A 21072-nucleotide genomic window follows, 5' to 3' on the forward strand; every position below is an offset into this window, starting at 1 on the left:
CCAGCACCCTTTAGAAACTACAGTTCTCAGGATTTGTGTGTGGTTTAAATGGGTGCTGTGCGTGCAAGCATCCCCATTAGCTGTTATCATTTCACTCCTCATCAACAATCATTTACTTCCAGAGTTTGCTGAAACTGCGCAACTGCTATCTAGTTACAGAGGTCAGCCTTCACAGTTGCCCAGTTTCTCCAATGCCAGCTACCTCTGTGACTCTCCCAAATAAAAACCAGAGTTTATTGGAAGTAGATCTCATCGGTTTCCAACAAAATTGGCATGTAGAAGACGGGACTGTTCAGTTGTCGTGTTTTTCTCAGGCATGCTGAGCCTTGGGTTCCCTCTGACTTTTCAATTATATATTAGTTTTGTAGCAGACTGCATCCCAAAGGATCTGGGCAGAGAATGCAGGTATTAAAAGACAATAGAAACGCGAGCCACACTTCTGAGCAAAATTAAGTGCACTTAATCATGTTGCCTGGTGCTCACCAATTATACTATTGATTTTCTTGTCTATTTGCTAGCTGAACTCTGAAAGCCAACCAGAATGGCACATGTCTTTAATACGGAACTAAAATAATTGCTAGCTTGGGAGTGGATCAGGAGTGATGATGAAACCGATGAGGATGATGCAAAACAAATACTAAAGATATGCTGAGTTTTTGCTTGGTAGTAGCATGCAACAATAAGGGCAAAGTTCAAATGGATTGTTCTTCAAAACCCGGATTGGTTTCGAACAATACAAACAAAAAATTTGCTTAGAATGCAAACAGGCTATTATTCAATTGTCATATGAAGCTGTCCCACATTTATTTCTATGCAAGTGTCGGGGTTGTGACCTAAATGCCTCTTAACCAAGAATCCCTGTATAACTGGTTTGTAAATGAAGCTGTCATATCTCTATAGCCTACATTGCAGTAGCCAGGAGTTTCACATGCAACGTTGTAAACCCAGTTTTCTTATGGCTTTTATATCATTTCAGAAGAGAAAAGTCATGCCTTATTTCGAAAGCAAAAAAATATTATTTGGCCTAATGGCAGGGGCTGCCGGAATAACCTTGGGCCTCATTTGGTATCGAAAGACACAGAAATGCAGTAAAGCCATGTACTTGCCTACCTTTTTGAATTCAGAGGGCAGTTTTGACTTGGTAAATTTTTCACATGAAACTCATAATGAACAAGGAACTGTGATGCTATTGCAAGGAAGGCAGCTTCAGGTACTGGAAAAAATGAATGGTTTAATAGCAACTGTGGAAGAACTTAAGAGAGAAGTAACATTTCTGAGAGAAGCAATTCCAAAGTTGGAAGAACTTGTCCGGGATGAACTCCAGGGGAGAACAGATTCTCGCAGGAGCAGCCCTTTGCACAGAGGAACAAAGAAGAGGAAGACTGAGATTGGCAAAGCTGTGTCAGATACCAACAGTTCTGAAGAAGCAGAAAGTGAAGGCGGGTAGGTATTTATGAATTATTTCAGGTCTATCCCAACCTCTAATATATATATATATATATATATATATATATATATATATATATATATCGCTATTTTGAGTGTAAGTAATTTGCAAATCCACTCTCTAGATCATGGCTTGTTAGCTTTATCTGTAGTTATCCAAACAGCAGCTCCTGGTTCAGTTATAGTGGCAATTTGCCATTGGAAACAGAAACAAATGTTTCTGATCTCTGTGGCATTGCTGAAGGAAAATGGGAGTGGGGTACTGTATGAGTCTGAGGCTCAGTCTCTTCAGGTGAAGCTGTGGTGGGAAGTGTTTGTTTTTAAACCTGAGCCAGCTGCCCACCCCAAGGCAGGGGGGAAGCAATATTGGAAATCAGTGGCAGGTACCCTGCAATCTCAACATTTTATTAGTACTATTATTATTTATTACATTTGTTAGTTGCTTTATCTTGCCCAAGGCAACTCAGAGCAACCAAGAAATCCAGCCAGTTTGCATTGCATGAAGTAGCCCAAAACCTTTCAAATATCAGTATATTTTAGGAAAGCCTATGGCAAAGGGATGTATTGCCTTTGCTCTTGCAAACTCGCCCTCAGTTTGGCTTTTGTATGATTGTTTTCAAATATTACGCACTAGTTGTGCTCCTTGGTTTGCTTCAACTCCAGAAACCTTTAGCATTGCAGCTGAGTAGAACTTGCACTTCTTGATCTCCTCCCGTATTAAGAGCTGTTAACAATGGAAAATACAATTCCTTTGGTGAAACATTATCCCTTCTGCTTTTGTGTCGGCACTTCTGCCGATAATATCTAATACTGGATCGCTCCTGTATCACTTTCCAGTGCTGACGTTGCCTGGAAATGGTTTAGTTAATTCCAATTCACTATAAAATTTAAATCTACAGCAGTGTGCTTGTGCCAGAAATTCCACTCAGAAAAATATCCACCAGACTGTCATATCTGGTGTTGTAGCTGCATACTGATGTACTATGTACTATGTATTATCTATTTAATAGAAAGCATAAGCTGTGCCTTCCCACCTTGTAAAACCAAGGCAGTTTCCATTGATCAGTACAACTTTAGTAAGAAGGGAAAAGGTAATGGAACATAGCAAAACAAACCCCAAAAAACCATAACAAAGCAGACCCACTTAATAATAACCTCTGGGAGAAGAGATTGTGAAGTAGCTCTTAATTTCAATGGAAAACAAAAAAGACAGCCTCAACTTAGATAACAGTGTTTCTGTGCATGCTTATAATTGTATCATAACCAAGCTGCTAATGTAGTATTTGCCTAGATACATTATATTGTTGTTTCTGTGCAATTATTTATCAAATAAGTGCTAATATTTGAGTACCGAGAGTGGCTTGTGACAGCTCTAGAAACACATTTGCCAAGACTCCTTATTCTGCCCTCTATTTGCTGGATTTGCTTCAAAGTAAGTGGATTCAATTTACTGTTTGTTTGCTTGCTTGCTTGCTCTTTTTTTTGTTCATTCATTCATTCACCTGATGGTCACAGGGTAGTTTTCAGTATAAAAATACATAACATAATAACAAACCGAACAATATCCTCACACACAATTTAAAAGGCAATTTTAATTAAATCAGAAAATAGATTAAATTAAATCACAATTTAATCAGCCAAAGGCCTAAATATAGAGAAAAGTTTTTGTTTGGCACCTAAAGATATGTAATGAAGGTGGCAGGTGAGCCTCCCTGGGGAGAGCATTCCACAAACAGGGAGCCACTGCAGAAAAGGCCCATCCTAGTATTCCCGCCCTCTGGACCTTTTTTGAGGGGCCTCAGATTATATATATATATATATATATATATATATATATGCAGGTTTTGGTGTCCTCGGGTGTCTTCCCGTGTAAAAGTTGGGGTGTCTAGGCGACGTTTCGACGAGGTCTCACTCGTCATCTTCAGGCTGGTGCTTTCGGCTTCTTGTTACTGGAACAGAGCAGGATCTCAGTGTTTGAGTTCCTATAAATACTGTTGAGGGTGAGATCCTGCTCTGTTCCAGTAACAAGAAGCCGAAAGCACCAGCCTGAAGATGACGAGTGAGACCTCGTCGAAACGTCGCCTAGACACCCCAACTTTTACACGGGAAGACACCCGAGGACACCAAAACCTGCATTCCTGTACCCGTGAAAATCTACGAAAGCATATATATATATATATATATATATATATATATATATATACACAAAACTAATAAAAATGTGTTTGTGTGTGTGTGTATACACACACACACACACACACACACACACACACATTTTTATTAGTTTTGTAACATATCATTTCCAAAAGCCATATAACGTAACTTCTTATCTTATGCAATGTTTTAGACTTCCGTCAACACCTCTGATGATTTTTCGTTCTTTATCACTTATTCTGCATTTCTTATATTCTCTATTACTCTTAATTGTCATTAACAAATAATTCTCCTCATAGTCTTTCTTGCAATATTTCTAATAGTCCTCCTTGCAAAACTTCTTGCAGTCTTGACGTTCTCCTCCAATGCATCATGTTTCAATAGGACCGGTCTGAGAATTGGCCACTAGAGGGCAATCATATGAAGGCCACCGCTTTTATCTTTGTGGGAGCATTTTTTTGTACAGTACACAATACATGGATGAGTGACTGGTGGTGTCAGTTTTTAACTTGCATTACACCAAACAAATATTGGAATGATCCATACAGGTGACAACCTTTAATGTTTTATGTATAAATTACAGAAAAGAAAAGCAGGCAACTGAAATGCTGATTGTAAAATGTTTTCCTTGCTCAAGTTGCTTGGTTAGTTTTTAAATATATATTTCAGTCTGTTGGTGTTCCTTGCGCTAATTCTTCAGAGCACTGACTAGAATTCACAGGCAGAGGGAGAAGGAAATGGAGAACTCCCAGCTAACTTCATTCAGTGGCTACATTCCCCTACCGCCCCACCACTCCCAAAACCCTTTCCGTTCCTTGTGGCTCTCTTGGGATCCCCAGAAGTGTGGAGAGCATTGAGACCCTGCCATACCTGTATAGATGAAAACCAGGCTGAATTCAAGGTGCAGAGGTTTTGGTTTGCCTAGAAGTGTCCTCTTGACATATATGACCTTCCTTTGTTTGTAATCTAAGCTGGGAAGATAAACTATGAATTACACTGTCTCCTCACTTTCCCACTCCCTGTCTTGACTTGATTTTGTCTAGCATTTGCAGAAGCTAAAAAGTGGTACTTATGGCATGCGGGGGGGGGGGGAGCCCACTCGAAATTGTTGCAAACTTAATAAGAACTCCAAGAATAAGTACTCGATGCATCATATGAAAACGTCTTGATGCGTTAATTTTTATTTGTACAACAAATCTTGTGATATCCATTACAAACTTTTCAACCTTGTGAGAACAAGGCCTTGACAGAATGTTTTTTGTTTTTTAAGCCTGGAACTGTTTTCGTTGGCAGGAAAGAGATAACTTTCCTCATCTCAAGGTCTTGGTGAGCAACATTGATCGCTATGCCTATAACCCTGGAAGGCTATTTGATGTGGTGCCGAAATGCTGCTAGCAGCAAAGTAGATGGTATCATGAAGGAACCTGTAATCCCACATACTAAATTTTTATCTTTGCTATTGCTCAGGGTCTTAAAGCACTTTCAGTTGGTAGCTTTCAACAAGTGAAATCTCTTTTGCTCTCTAATTTAAAGCGTAAGTATTGCACCAGAAACAAAAGGAGTGGGCAGTATGCTTTGAAAAATGCTTATCATTAGCATTTTACTGCATTCAGACTTAAGGTTCACTGAATTTGGTCAGTGTCCGAAGTAATTTGCTGTTTTGGCATCGGGAAAAAGGTAACAATGAAAAATTGGTTTTTAATAGTGGTATACAGTAGAAACGGGACACGGGGGGGCACTGTGGGTTAAACCACAGAGCCTAGGACTTGCCAATCAGAAGGTCGGCGGTTCGAATCCCCGCAACGGGGTGAGCTCCCGTTGCTCAGTCCCTGCTCCTGCCAACCTAGCAGTTCAAAAGCACGTCAAAGTGTAAGTAGATAAATAGGTACCGCTCCGGCGGCAAGGTAAATGGCGTTTCCGTGCACTGCTCTGGTTCGCCAGAAGCGGCTTAGTCATGCTGGCCACATGACTCGGAAGCCAATAAAGCAAGATGAGCACCGCAACCCCAGAGTCGGCCACGACTGGACCCAATGGTCAGGGGTCCCTTTACCTTTTTATACAGTAGAAGTGGACACTTTAGCAGAAGAATACATTTTAGCAGATTTCACTTAAACATGCAGTGCCTCAGAAGCAGACCCCTGTGTAAATGGGGAGTTGCCTGTATTCTGCAAAAGCACAATTGATATTACAAAGTATGGCTGCTTCTCTCTCTCTCTCTTTCTCTAATTTCCATTAACTGAGCAACTTTCTTAAGATGGCATAACTGGTAAAATTGTTAAAGTTGCTAAGAGTGCTGGCTTTTGTCGCCTTTAGGAGAAGTTAAGCTATTCCCACCCACAAAACCCTTTGTGTTTTAGCTACATTACAGCTCATACTGACACTGAAGGAGAGTCTGAGGAAGAAAAAGGATGGATCAGTTCTCCCACATCTCCTCTGGCACCTGAAGAGAAGATAGAATTATTTAATCTTCTACAGAATGCGGACAGGTTGCATTATGGTTCAGACAATGAGAAAAGGGAGAGCTTCAAACTGCTGCTTGAAAATGAGGAAAAGGTATAAAGGGTCCACGCCACGCAAACATTTCATACTAAAAGCTATAATTCAGTGTGCTATATGACATTCTCTTTAATGTTTATGTAATGTTAAAATTGGGACGCGGGTGGCGCTGTGGGTTAAACCACAGAGACTAGGACTTGCCGATCAGAAGGTCGGCAATTCGAATCCCCGTGATGGGGTGAGCTCCCATTGCTCGGTCCCTGCTCCTGCCAACCTAGCAGTTTGAAAGCACATCAAAGTGCAAGTAGATAAATAGGGACCGCTCTGGCGGGAAGGTAAACGGTGTTTCCATGCGCTGCTCTGGTTTGGCAGAAGCAGCTTAGTCCTGCTGGCCACATGGCCCGGAAACCGTACATCGGCTCCCTCAGCCAATAAAGCGAGATGAGCGCCGCAACCCCAGAGTCGGCCACAACTGGACCTAACAGTCAGGGGTCCCTTTACCTTTACCTTTTTAATGTTAAAATTAAAGGAGGTACCACAGAAGGTGCCACAGGAAATTATTACAACTCAGTCCTTGCTCTGATAGAAGAATTAGATTTTCTCAACCACAAAATGTTGTGGCTAGAACACTAAACAAATGTGACATTCCTGCAACATAATCTCTACTTCAGCAGAAGGTGCCTGGATTCTGCACAACAAACTAGCAACAACTCTCCATTTTGTTGGAGGGTAACTGGAAAAAATTATTGATTTGCAGTGGCTGTTTATTTCAAAGCCCTATTTGTTGTTCCTCAGAAGTATCTGGAAAGACCAACAAAAGAAATTGGTGGCTGAATAGAGTGAATTAGAATACAATAAGCTTTAATACGTGCAGAATACGAGGGCTAGCATAATAGGCATTTTAGAATCATAGAGTTGGAAGAGACCACAAGGGCCATCGAGTCCAACCCCCTGCCAAGCAGGAAACACCATCAGAGCACTCCTGACATATGGTTGTCAAGCCTCTTCTTAAAGACCTCCAAAGAAGGAGACTCCACCACACTCCTTGGCAGCAAATTCCACTGTTTTAATTTTAATTTTAATTATGGCAAAAAGAAATATGTGGTGAAGGCAATCTAATGTATCAAATTCTGTTTACCTGCAGTATAGAAATCATACTGGCTTTCTTTGGAGGCTGGCCCGAGCTTATGGAGACATGTTTGCAATAACCACAGAGGCTGAAGAAAAAAAGGACTATGCATCCAAAGGTCAGCTGAGTTATGTACTGAGCTTATAACACCAGAGGATTAGGTTCCCCTGCTCCAGCCCTGTGTTTCACTTGGGGGATACTGGAACCAGCAGAAGGGCTGAGCACCAATCCTTTTAAAAAACTATCATGATAGGAGTTTTCTCTTCATACCTGGGTTGTTTTTCAGTTACTAGACACAGTTCTAGGCATGGTTACCCATGTCCCACTAAAATAACTGAGACTTGTTTCAGGGCAAATTAGTGATAATCGTTTTAGGCCAGTTAACCTTTGAACTGGCTTTATAAAGTTCAACATTGTCCATTAATTATTATTTTATTAAATTTATATACCACCCATCATCCAAAGATCACAGGGTGGCTCACAAACCATAACTAACCACGGTGGAACCATGGACGCCGAACGCCTGTAAACTCAAACGTTTCGACTCCCGAACGATCGAAAACCGGAAGTGATTGTTCCGGTTTTTGAATGATTTTCTGAAGCCGAATGTCTGGCACGGCTTCCGCAGCTTCCAATTCTGCAGCCAATCGGAAGCTGCGCCTTGGAAGTCGAACGGAATTCCAGAACGGATTCCGTTTGACTTTGAAGGTATGACTGTATTGTTATCTTTATATTGCATAGCATGTTCTTCAGCTAATTTGGTCAGGTTTGTTGTTATATCATGAATAGTACTTTTATGTTCTGTGATGCATCTTTTGCAGGAAAGCTTGTGAGTGAAAATGCTGTAAACCTGGATCCATCAAGTGCTGAGAGTCACCAGTGGTAAGTCTGAAGGACTTGGATCCATCAAATCAAATCTTTGTTGTTACAGCCAATGACCAGTATTAAGAAAGCAAGAAGTAAATAAACACGAGCCACGTAGAACACATTATCCAAATGTGTATAATAGGGTAAAATAAAATCAATAAAAGTAACATAAAATAAACTAAAATAGGCCACACTGAAAGCAATACAGTGGAACCTCTACTTATGATCATAATCCATTCCGGAGGCCCATCCGCTGGGCAAAACCAGACACTAGTAGAGGCGCCGTTGTGCGCGTGCGCATTCGGCGGCGGCGCATTTCTGCGCATGCATAGACAGTGGCAGCTACTTGTGCACATGCACAGATTGCAGAAGCCGCTTCTGTGCAGGTGCAAATTGTGGCAAGCCCAGTGTTTACTTCTGGGTTTGCCGCAGTCGCAACTTGGAACATCCACGAGAAGAGGCGGATGTAAGTTGAGGTTCCACTGTAGATGCATTTTGATCTGAAGGAAGTTAAAAGGACGTAAAATGCATCTGAACATTCTGGGAATTAATAAAAAGGGGTTCAAAAGATTTGATCTTTCCAGAGTTATAGGGGCACTTGCATTCAGACTCTCTTCCCATTTAAGCATATCTCCCCCCAAAGACAGCATCTTAAAAAGCAGAGACATCACCTTGCCAACAAAGGTCCGTATAGTTAAAGCTATGGTTTTCTCAGTAGTGATGTATGGAAGTGAGAGCTGGACCCTAAAGAAGGCTGATCGCCAAAGAATTGATGCTTTTGAATTATGGTGCTGGAGGAGACTCTTGAGAGTCCCATGGACTGCAAGAAGATCAAACCTCTCCATTCTGAAGGAAATCAGCCCTGAGTGCTCACTGGAAGGACAGATCCTGAAGCTGAGGCTCCAATACTTTGGCCACCTCAGGAGAAGAGAAGACTCCCTGGAAAAGACCCTGATGTTGGGAAAGATGGAGGGCACAAGGAGAAGGGGACGACAGAGGACGAGATGGTTGGATAGTGTTCTCGAAGCTAGCAGCATGAGTTTGACCAAACTGGAAGACAGGAGTGCTTGGCGTGCTCTGGTCCATGGGGTCACGAAGAGTCGGACACGACTAAACGACTAAACAACAACAACCCCCCAAATTGCTGAGGGAAGCACATTTAGGCATGCCACTGTGAAGGCTCTGCAATACTTTTGGACCAAGAGACTTGAATTCCTATTGATTGGAACAAATTTCACTCTGTCCTAAAGTGAAAGTGTGGGGAAGGACCTTAGTCCCATGGAGAACACATGTGGGACATAACAGAAGGTCCCAGGTTCAATCTCTGTCATCTCCCGGTAAGACTGGAGAAGATTCCTCCATCTGAAATGATGGAGGCCCACTGCCAGTCAGTGCTAAACTGGATGGACCAGTGCTCTGACTCTCGTATGAGGCAGTTTTCTATATTCCATCTTACTGCATTTTGTACATGCAGAGAATGTGTATACACACACATGTGTGGTAGGAGGTCTCAGCCACTCACATCTTCCCAATATATACAGGAAAATATGTGCAGTTATAACACGTGGGATCCACATGTGTTGTGAATGTTCTTACCTACATGGAACTGAAATGCTGCCTGTGTTATACAGCCTGTATAGCGAACTCCTTGTGTTTTCATCTAAACGCAGAGAAAAGGAGGAGGAAGGACAAACTATGTTTCAAACCTCTGTAAGATCAGGGTCAGCCCACAGTGTTTTGGCACCCGAGAAGGGAAATCTAAATGACATATTGTAGTTAAAACAGAGCCCAAAATCAATGGTACCCCAAATCTAATGCTTCACTTTGCCGCCAGCTGTTTCAAAAGTAACGGAAACCTGAGCAGTGGCTTCTGAGTTATTTGCAGATCCCTAGCTGGACCATTAGGTGGCACTCATGGCCCTTCTTTCTCCCTGGCTTCCTCCTATTTCAGAGCCAAGTTGTTTTTATTATGATTTCACAGTCCACCAAGGTTGCCCGTGCTGCTGACAGCTACGTCACTTAAGTGAGCAAGAAGTCTCCCTGTTCATGAGGTTGCAGTCCAAATGCCTCTTGATGACATCCATACATCTCCACCCTTCCCTTTAATTTTGTGTCTGGCACTGCCATGCTTGTGGAAGTCTAGGAATATACTTGAGACATGCAACCTACATGCACAACTCCATTTCCTTCAGAATTATTGTCATGTTTGACATTTTCCCATTCACTTTCCCAAACTGTATTATTATCCTCCACCAGCGTAATTCTAGGCATGTCTATTCAGAAGTAAGTCCTATTGAGTTCAGTGGGATTTACTCCCCACAAGTGTGTGTGTAGAATTACAGCCAGTTCCTTTTCTAACTGCTCTGAATTATTACCTTCAACCAGTTTCTAGCTTCCCTCCTTTGAAGCTTTATTAGATAGCCTTTTTTAAACTCCAGTTAATTCCCTCTATTTACGCATGCTTTTTCAAACTTTATTTTTGAACCGTGCCGTGTATCATGGACCTAAGATCGGTTTTTAAAAACCACTAGCAACCTTCACAATTATTTATTTCTGATCCTCATGAGATGTCCTCCCTGCAAGGTCTGTGGCTTTATGTTGATTCCGTTCACTTCAGTAGTCATTGGTCCCTGGTCAGATCCCCCGTGCAGCTCACTGCGTAAGTTGAACCGTACTACATCATCAAGTAACATGTGCCTCTTTCATTCATGGACAGTTGTAGTTAGCACATCCATTTGTGATGGGAACAGGATGTTGATCCCTAGCCTGATGGTGTTTATCCCTAGTGATTTTACTATGTAGCTTTTAATATCCACCCTTTATATTATAACAGGTATACTGGAAAAAGAATAGTTTGAAGCTGTAGAGAAGGCTGTGCTTCAGGTTGAATCAGTTAGGAGGGAATAGCTATGAATCTTGAATACACATTTTATGAGCATATGCCATATCAAAAAGCCATACTTGAACTTCTATGTATTCAATTTACAACGTCAGTTGTCCTTTTTTACTTTTCTTCTATTGATTTGTTCTTATTTAGAGGAACAGCTTTTGCATCATTCTTTTCATAGCTTTGGTTGGAAAAGTAAACAGATGAGTACTCTCTATCCAGTATTACTTAAGTAGACTGGGCTAATGCACTTTGCAGCACAATCCTATGCATGTTTACACAGTCCCACTATGTGCAATAGAGCATACATCATGGCCAGTATTTATAGGATTGCAGTTCTAGAGTTTATTTCAGAGAATGTAGCTGTAATTGATCGTATTAAATCTTCATTTTACGAACATGTTTTGCTTACCAGAAGTTGATTTAGAGTTTTGCAAACAAATTTGGTTTTTTTGTGTGTGTTTTTGCATGGAGATAGTGCAGAAGTTACTAATCTATTGCACCTGATCTAAATGACTTTCCTCTATTGAAGACCTCAACTGCTGGAAAATCATGCTCTGCCTTTCCTTGCAAGGATGGGACTAGCTTGTGAGTCATGAAAGCCCTCTGGTCTGGAAGCACCCTAGTGCTGCTAATCATTGCTCCTCAGCTGTAAGCTAATTGCAATTGACTACCTACATTTCGGGACGCGGGTGGCGCTGTGGGTTAAACCACAGAGCCTAGGACTTGCCGATCAGAAGGTCGGCAGTTCGAATCTCCATGACAGGGTGAGCTCCCGTTGCTCGGTCCCTGCTCATGCCAACCTAGCAGTTCGAAAGCACCTCAAAGTGCAAGTAGATAAATAGGTACCACTCCGGCGGGAAGGTAAATGGCGTTTCCATGTGCTGCTCTGGTTTGCCAGAAGCGGCTTAGTCATGCTGGCCACATGACCTGGAAGCGGTATGCCAGCTCCCTTGGCCAATAAAGTGAGATGAGCACCGCAACCCCAGAGTCGGCCACGACTGGACCTAATGGTCAGGGATCCCTTTACCTTTACCTACATTTCAGGGATGTGCAATGCTTTTTGGTATGCTCAGTTCACTATGTTCTGTCTGCATTGTGAGTGTGGCATAGCCATGTGGGCAGTATTCCCCTTTCTGCACTTTACTGGTAGCGACACATACACCCTTGTATGTACACTACGATGCTGCATAGTTTGTGCTCCTCGATGCCATTTTAGCACCCTGTGTTGTGTGTGTGCCTGTGTGTGGTTCTTACAGTTTTTGAAGTAGCGCAATTGCGAAATAAAAATAATTTGCTTTCAAATGTTTTCCGCACAGCACCAGATTGCAGCTGAGCTTTTATTTGAGTAAACATGATTACAGATCAGTCTGAAGGTCCCTTGGATTTCACCCTAAAAGGCTCGATCTATGCTGTAGCCAGTTTCACTGTACCTAATCAGGTTTCACAACCTGGTTAGAAAACTTGCCAGCTTGATTTCTCCCTGCTTGTTATTTGCGCCATTCTACCATAGCTCAGTTGCATTAAAAAATAATAATTAATTATTGCTTGCAGCAAGTTTAGAGGGTTACAGTCAGAACCTACGCATCCTATGCTTGGAAGTAAGTCATGCTCTTCTTAATGAATCTAATTACTAACTGAAGCAATTCATTAAGGCTATGAACCAGTAGATCAGGGTTCAGAACTTGATAGTGCAGAGCTTTTGCCCTCTATCTGACCAAATCAAATTGTTGTGAAGTATTGTGAAATAGTGGGTGGAAGGTGAGGGGGGTCAATATTGAAAGAATTATAGCATTGTCAGTCACGGGTGCTGGTTTTAGTGTTTAAAATCCTATACAGCTTGGGACCAAGATACCTGAGGTTGGATAATATCACCCCTGGTATACGTAAAGTGATCACTATGCTCTGCAGGTGAGAGTTTCCTGTAGTAGTAGTAGTAGTAGTAATAATAATAATAATAATAATAATAATAATAATAATAATAATAATTAATAATTTATACCCCACCCATCTGGCTGGGTTTCCCCAGCCACTCTGGGCGACTCACTGCAGAATATTAAAAACACAATAAAACTTCCAACATTAAAAACTTCCCTAAACAGGGCTGCCTTCAGGTGTCTTCTAAAAGTCAGATAGTTGTTTATTTCCTTGACATCTGATGGGAGGGTGATCCACAGGGCAGGCACCACTACTGAGAAGGCCCTTTGCCTGGTTCCCTGTAATCTCCCTTCTCACAGTGAGGGAACCACCAGAAGGTCCTCAGTGCTGGACCTCAGTGCCCGGGCTGAATGATGGGGGTGGAGACGCTCCTTCAGGTATACTGGGCCAGGGCCATTTAGTATCCTGTAGATACTATCTTAGCAGGAGATAATTTCTGCACAGTTTAGTAGTCGGGCCTTTAGTGTTGTAGCACCTACCCTTCGGAATTTCATTCCCTTGCAAAATAGAAAAGCCCTGTTTCTATTGTTTCTTTCAGTGCCTCTTCCAACAAGTTGCCTGAGCTGAGATCTTTTTCGCTCTGTGTTGCAAGTTTTAAAAAGAGGTTTTTAACATATTTTGTCGCTTACTGTTTTGCAGCCCTGGGCTCCTTTAGAAAGAAGGGTGGTTTAAAAATTCAATAAACAAATAAATAGGTCTCATCTAGAGACATTTATGTGACATTACTTCTAGCATTAATTCTCAGAAGGGCCCTTTGCTGCAGCCATGTCATTTTCTCTCTCTGTGTGTGTGTTTTTAGGGTAAAATTTCTTTTTTAAGTAATTAAAGTTTGTGCCCCTGAAGAACAGCAAAACTCATGTAGCTCTTTAAATGAAAAATTAAGTGAGAAATGCCAGTAATGCTACCATCTTTTCTTCCAGCAGTGTTCCCTTTTTAAACACAGATCTTTTCTTCTGTTTCTTTGCTCTTCTGTTCCCAAACTCTCTTGGCTCCTTTCCCTGAGCCTCCACCTCTCCTACCTGCTCCCCTGGCTAATTTATTTCCCTGAAATGGAAATGTAGTTTGTTTCTGTACTTACCTTCTTCCATGCTGCCACATATACAGTGGTACCTCAGGTTACAGACACTTCAGGTTACATACGCTTCAGGTTACAGACTCCGCTAACCCAGAAATAATACCTCAGGTTAAGAACTTTGCTTCAGGATGAGAACAGAAATCGTGTGGCGGCAGTAGGAGGCCCTATTAGCTAAAGTGGTCTTCAGGTCAAGAACAGTTTCAGGTTAAGAACGAACCTCCAGACCGAATTAAGTTCTTAACCCGAGATACCACTGTATCTTTGAACTTGCATTTTATTTACAAGGGGGTGTGTGAATCTGCAGCAAATGTATACCTCCCCTTCAAAGGCTTCCTCCCCCCTTTCTTATTGGGGGCAGATACAATTGCAACTAGCGTGACTTTTGCACTGAGAAAAATAAGCAGCTTGTTATTTGTCTAGAAAGGCCTTTACATGTAAAAGTATCACCCTTAACTAGTTTAACCCAGCACCTTTCTTCCCTTGTCACGCACAGACTTGGAGATACTGTGAAAACCTGGGATTAGCTTGTTTGCATTTCATTGTTTTCTTTTCTAGCTGCAATCCGTTTAGCTATGGTATGCTGAGTTTATCTGATTAGCACCTAATGAGCCAAAGGGTTTTGGAGAGAAAATGTTGCCTGCATTTCTGCAAATTATGGGAATTTAAGTTTGTAGTACCCTTTTCTCATCCAAATAGTTGAAATTCCTTTATCTTTCCTGCTTAGGGCTGCCAACACTTGATTATTATTATTTGAAAGGCCAGTTTTGAAAGATCTTCCATAGCATCGTAAATCATCTCTTTTAGGATACCCTGAATTTATTCTATAAGGAAAATGCAGAGTAGTTGAAATCTGTGTTGCGCTGTCCATGCACTGCTCTATCCACACTGATGAGAAAGATGTTGTCCTCCCTCTTGTTGCAGCTGTCATAAGCCACTTGTGGTATAAACCTTGAATAGTGTATAAAAGCAGCTGGAGTCAAAACTGATTCAAAGCCATCAGGGTCAGGACTGACAATATAAGGATGAACAATTTATACCCCACACTTCTAGTTATTTTGTCTTGGCATATGGGATCTACACATTTACTCACATGTTATTTGATTAAGGCTATGGTCCAAAGGACACTCAAGCAGTAAGTCTTATTGAACTTAATGGGACTGACTTCTAACTAGTCCACATCCTTCAGATTGCATTGCACACGAACAAAGCTATTGTTTTGAACAAGAAAGAAACCCTTCTTTGTTTTTAGATTATGCCCTTACAAGTCACAGCAATCTCTGTGAGAGAGAGGAGAAAGAACGCCTCTTCTAAAATGAAACACTATTCCTGTATTTTTTGTATTTTTGTATTTAGTCCTGTATTTTTTGTACTGAAAATTATTGAACAATTACTTTAAAATTCTTTAGTACTTTTTGCCCATCGAAACGCTTTTAAGCAAACATTACAGCTTTGCTTAAAAGATTTGGATGGGCTTTAGTCAGTTTTGACTACAAGCTGCATTTAAACTGGTTTTGCCTCCGTGCTTTTCCTCACATGAGGATCTTAGCCAGGCTGGCATTATTGTGATTAAAATGATCATCAATGTTTTGATATTTCTCTCTCTTTCCTTGCTGCTTCCTGTTCAGGTTTGCAATGATGTGTGGCTACATGTCTCAGTTTGAAAGTGTGCAGAACAAAATCAGGAATGGCTATCTCTTTAAGGTATGTTTTTGGTAGCTTTGTTAAGCTGCTGCTATTATTAAATTACTTCCTCCTGACAACTTTGAAGACAGTGTTTAGAGTAAAAGTAACTGCCTGGGGGGCATGCTTCAGTGCCAGGATTATGCTGAGGAGATGAGATTATTTTTGTATGCTCCTACCAGACATAATGAAGTAGCTTTCAAACTGAAGAAGATTTAAGTAGGACTTTGTGAACCAGCCGTTCAATTTTTGTACTGCTCCCAAGTCTGAATTTCCAAAGAACAGCATGAGACGGGGGGAAAAGTGCATAATTATGTGTTTGTATAAAAAAAAACAACCCTCATTTACTCTTGGTTTACATTAACACTCTGAGGTCTGCTTTTGTCTGTTGATTCACTGCTGATGGAGTTTAAATGCAGGGCTGCTGCTGATTTTAATTAAAGCAGTATTTCACCCTTACCTGGTTATTGATAAGACATTATCTGTTGTATTCTAAACTTTAGAGGTAATAGGCCATGTGTGTTGGATAATGCTTGTTTGAGGCTTCTTCTTGATACAAATATGACTTTGGACAACTGTATTTACAGAGTGCCAGGACAAAAGGGCAATGTTCTGCTTTGTGAACTTGAGCCTATAGCCAGGCAAAGGAAAGTTCATTTTGGTCTTCTTTCTTACAGGAGCATCTAGACAAAGCTATTGAGCTTAAGCCACAAGACCCTTTTTTATATTATCTAACTGGAAGATGGTGCTATGAAGTAAGTGATCCCCAAGTATTTTTACTCAGCAGAAGCCCTGTGAAGCTTACTTAAAATTGTACCATTGAGCAATTTTACTTCTGTTTTCCGAGAGGAGTTGAGTATGTGAAGCTTTCTGTTTGAGAGCCATGCCACCTAGCCTAGTAGACTCTTCTGCATGCAAAGTTCTGCCACTGAGCTCTGAGCATGGCTGTCAACTTACAAATTTGAAAATAAGGGACCAGCAGCCTCAAAAATAAGGGACCAGCAGCCAAAATAAGGGATTTTAGTCAACTAGCTGAAATACGAAGTTAAAAGGGACCAGATAATTTGGGAGAGCAGCACCAGTTTTTAGCCCTTCGTTTCCAGAGGTTGCTGCTCAAGACACCAGCTGATGAAACACTGCAATTAAATAACTACAAGCAGCAACCACTTTTCATGCAAAATGAAGTCCAAGCTACTGTATCTTTTCTGTATCTTTTCTCTCGTGCTCCATGTGCAGCTCTCAGTTCCATCAGGCGGGGTGGGAGGAAGGGGGGGGGGGAAATAGTGCCCGAAGTAAACCCTCAGATAAGACCATCTATGTTAGTCTACCACTACAAATCTATGGGAGAAGCACTTGTGGTCCTTCCTCCACTTTCCCCTTCTACGGTTAGCCCTTGGAACACCTGCCCGCACCTCCGCCGCCTCCTCTTCCTCCTCTCTCTGAACTGCTTTCTCTATGGTTGCCCTCGCTCTCCTCTCAAGGCTCCTCAGTCCCAGTGCGGAGGGGCTCCCGGGGGCCGAGGCTGGTGAGAGGAGGCCGGAGGGGGGCGGGCCGGGCAGCCAAGCAACACAGTTGGAGCCTCCCTCCTCCCTGGCCGGCAGGGAGGGAGGGAGCAGAGCTACTTCCTTTGAAACTTAAGGGACATCATCAATAAGGGACAGCAGCGGGTCACGGTGCTGGGATAAGGGAGTTTCCCACCAAATAAGTGACGGTTGACAGCTATGGCTCTGAGTCTATCCTAATGAAGTTTGTAAAGTGTGCCTGTGGCAGGGGATCTGTTTTATTTTATTTAGAGGATTGATCATTTGCTTTTCAATTCAAAATTCTCAAAGGGACAAAATCGAATACAATATAAAAACAGCAGAATCTAAGCAAACAAGTTGCAACTGCTATAACAAAACAAAACACAAAGCAGTAGGTGCTAAACATGCACTTGAAGAGGCAATAACTTGGATCCGGAAGAAGAAGCTGGGGTTCCAAAGCTTAAGGGCAGGATGCATGATGAAGCTGACAAATATGGGACCAAGACCCCACCGTCCTCCTTGCCCTGGGAAGATGTCTGTCTCCCTCTGACGAACGTAGATGAGCCCTAGCTCACCTCTCCACTTGAAGATTTAAAGTACTGTGTTTCTATGCTGCTTTGAGTGCCTTCAATGCCCAGAGCAGCTACTGGGAAGATAATTGCACCTTCCCCAGCTCCTAACTAGACTGCAGGACTGAGGTTTAGACTTCTAAAAAGTAGCGGAATAAAAAAAAAAGGTAGCAGTAGTATTCTCTTCTTCATACCCATATTTAGTGTTTGCATATCTTTTCAAAAAGGATGTAAGCTTTAAATCTACCAAGCGTACTTCTGCTTGGACCTGAAAGCCATTAGTAATAAAGACATAAATATGCCAGACTTTCCTGTTCTTTTCACAAAAGAGAACATGCAATTTATGAGTAGCATCTCTGTTTCATGTTATTTAACTTTACCTCGGACATCAGTCTACTTTGAGACTGAAATGGTATCCAAGATAAGAGAACTTCATATCCAAGTTGGAAAGGAGCCAAAACACTGAAGATAATAATCTTACTCTTATCAAGTAATCTAGACAGAATATCTCAAGAGAGAAAATTATACGTGAAGCAAGGAATTAGATGAAATCTGGGATCAATTAAAATTCAGGGAAGCAGAATTCCATACACTATGTTAATTGCATAGGCAGACAATTGATTCAGAGCAGCTATGGAAAAAACTGATTCAGAGACACTAGTGTGGGCTGCAATACATTTGCTTTCATTAGGACACCATGATCACGGTGTTTGGTTTGGATGGGGGCAAATAACCGCTTTATATATAGAGAGTTTATGGGATGGCATTGGGCAAATTGTCCCCAACCTACCTCTCAGAAGTATGGTTAGGTTGCACTGAGCCTAATAGTGGGGGAAATAATGTAATAATAAGGCATTTTCCAGAAAGGACCCAAGTTTGAAAATTGTCTTGGCTACTTTGAGGCCAAGTACAAAATTGTACTACTTGGGAATTTGCATGGGTTTTTTGGGGGGGGGGGCGTTCTGTAAACCCCACTGCCACATCCACCTCTTTGTAGTAGTGGAATAATTTAATGTGTACTTGCACATCACTTGTTCCATCACAGTTTTCACTGGCATCCCCTCAAAGCTGCCTGGATAACCTTGGGTCAGTCACATTCTTTCTTAGCCAAGCTTCCTCCACAGAAATCTTGTGAGGATAAAATGGGATAATCCTGCCCTGAGCTCCTTGGAGGAACTGCAGGATACAAATGTGACAAAGAAATACAGTGTTACCTCAGGTTACATATGCTTCAGGTTACAGACTCTGCTAACGCAGAAATAGTGCTTGAGGTTAAGAACTTTGCTTCAGGATGAGAACAGAAATTGTGCTCTGGCGGCGCAGCGACAGCAGGAGGCCCCATTAGCTAAAGTGGTGCTTCAGGTTAAGAACAGTTTCAGGTTAAGTATGGACCTCCGGAACAAATTAAGTACTTAACCTGAGGTACCACTGTAACATGTACAGCTCTGATATAAAAAGAAGCATTTTTTTTTTGTACAATGGCTTTTGTTCTAAAGAGCAAGAAAGGATATTCCTAGACTTTCTCTATCTGGCAATATTGTATTAATAATGAAAACCCCAAAAGACCTGTTTTGAGAAATCTCATTTATAAAGGTGTTAGAAATTCTTCTGGACATATTTCCCTTTAACAGGGGCTAGAACAGAAAGTCAAAGCCCTGTATGCAATTGACATCATACATTTTTGGTGTTCCTTTAATTTTGTTGGAGATTATATATATAGAAAGGTACTAGAGGCAAGCCAAGCAGTTCCTTTTTTGGGTACGAAGGCTTGTTGAGCAGTGAAAACCAAACCCTAAGCCAGCCAGAAATGAAACTGAAACCCTCAACGTCAGTTCTTATTAAATTTTGTAAGGAAACCTGTATATAGTGCCAGACACATCTCATTCTTCTAAGCTCAAGCCACAGGTTTTAAGCAGCTAATTATAAATTCCACAATGGAAAAATTAGAAGTCCTGTGACATCACTGCTGAACCTTGTGTGGGATCCATCAGTGTACAGTACTATGAGTGTATGTATATTGGAATTTGGGTGGTCCACGTGAATATTATATAAGCAGTATTTCCCCTCATTTTATTCTTCTGTCAAGCCATATATGCTTTGTCTGGATTAGCTGAAACTGATGCTAATGCACAAATGTTCCTCCACTTCCAAGAGAGCAAATGCTTGTCCACAACTGGCCTTACCAAAAAAAACACACCCCAAACTGTTGGGAAGTTTATTTTAAAGTTTGAAGTGTCCATTTATTTGGGTTTTTTTTAAAATAAAAAGGACAGCAACATTTCCCTTCAGAAAGAAAGTAGGAAGAGGCTTTGAGAGTGAGGTGGGGAGGTCTATGTGCTTGCTACTTCCTGTGCAAATATCCTAGAAGTATATTTGCAAGTCATTCCACTAACGTAACAAAATATGTTTACGTAACCTGTTTATAGTTGTAGGGAACTGTATTCTTTGTGGGTGGGAGGAAACCACTAACACATGAAGAATTTGAATGACACATCTACGGTGAAGTTTGAATATGTGTGTTTGTATACACATGGTCCATGTTGACCAATGTGAATTCTACTGTCTTCACTGGGACTTCTTAAATGTGGATTCTTGGTGTGCCATGGTGTTGTTTTAAATTCCCCCACCCCCCTTTAGACCAAAAATAAATGCGTTTTTCTCAGGAGTGTATCCTGAGATACAGTGGTGGCCATGTTGCTTATTTGTGAAAATATTTTATTTATTTATATGCCACTGAATGCCAAGATAGCTTCTCAGTGGTTTGCAAAATGTAGACATTATCCATCTGAACAGGTCTGCTAGTGCAAGAACGTTTAACCACCCTTTTCCCTTCCCACATATCTGCTTATAAATATGCACCAGGGGCTGTTGGGGGAACCCCTGGAACAGATTGAGTGGGTGTTTGGAGAGAGGAGAGGATGCAGACGTTTCATTGCACAACTAAAGGTCCTTGTGCTAGCAATGCTGTTTAGTTGGGTATCACCCATAGAAACCAGTTGTACAACTGAGTAGATCCAGTATGGAGCTTTTTTTCCAGGGTTGGTTAATTTGTTTTTCTTGAAGATAGCTTATTATGGTAATTGGCTTGCAAAACAACACTTTGTTTCATTTCCTAAAAGCATCTCTGAAACAACACTCTCTCCACCCCTTCTTCCTGCTGTTTCCAAAGGTGGCTCAGTTGTCTTGGATTGAGAAAAAAGTAGCTGCTGCTCTTTTTGGGACTCCGCCAACTTCAACAATTCATGAAGCTTTGCAGAATTTTCTTAAGGTAGATACTATTTCCCACTCCCTCATTTCTCTGCAAAAGC

At 41.5% G+C, this 21072-nt stretch overlaps 1 protein-coding gene and 1 long non-coding RNA gene across 3 annotated transcripts in view; both read left to right on the top strand.

Annotated features, from left to right (window-relative positions):
* Positions 1–21072, top strand: part of LOC309366665 — a 190367-nt gene that overhangs the window by 162104 nt on the left and 7191 nt on the right. The window lies entirely within an intron of this gene.
* The window catches only part of RMDN2 (regulator of microtubule dynamics 2), a 28985-nt gene that overhangs the window by 722 nt on the left and 7191 nt on the right, over positions 1–21072 (top strand). Inside the window, exons 2-9 of one of the 2 annotated variants that reach the window (XM_081905386.1) lie at positions 123–271; positions 977–1443; positions 5958–6153; positions 7241–7343; positions 8047–8107; positions 15618–15693; positions 16350–16427; positions 20934–21032. In XM_081905386.1, coding sequence (XP_081761512.1) covers positions 989–1443; positions 5958–6153; positions 7241–7343; positions 8047–8107; positions 15618–15693; positions 16350–16427; positions 20934–21032 — 1068 coding nt within the window. In that variant the 5' untranslated portion in view covers positions 123–271; positions 977–988. The remainder of the gene's footprint in view (positions 1–122; positions 272–976; positions 1444–5957; positions 6154–7240; positions 7344–8046; positions 8108–15617; positions 15694–16349; positions 16428–20933; positions 21033–21072) is intronic. The other variant, XM_081905385.1, reaches the window with a different exon arrangement.

The sequence above is a fragment of the Podarcis melisellensis genome (genome assembly GCF_964234715.1).
Source record: "Podarcis melisellensis genome assembly, chromosome: 3".
In the NCBI taxonomy this organism is placed as follows: Eukaryota; Metazoa; Chordata; class Lepidosauria; order Squamata; family Lacertidae; genus Podarcis; species Podarcis melisellensis.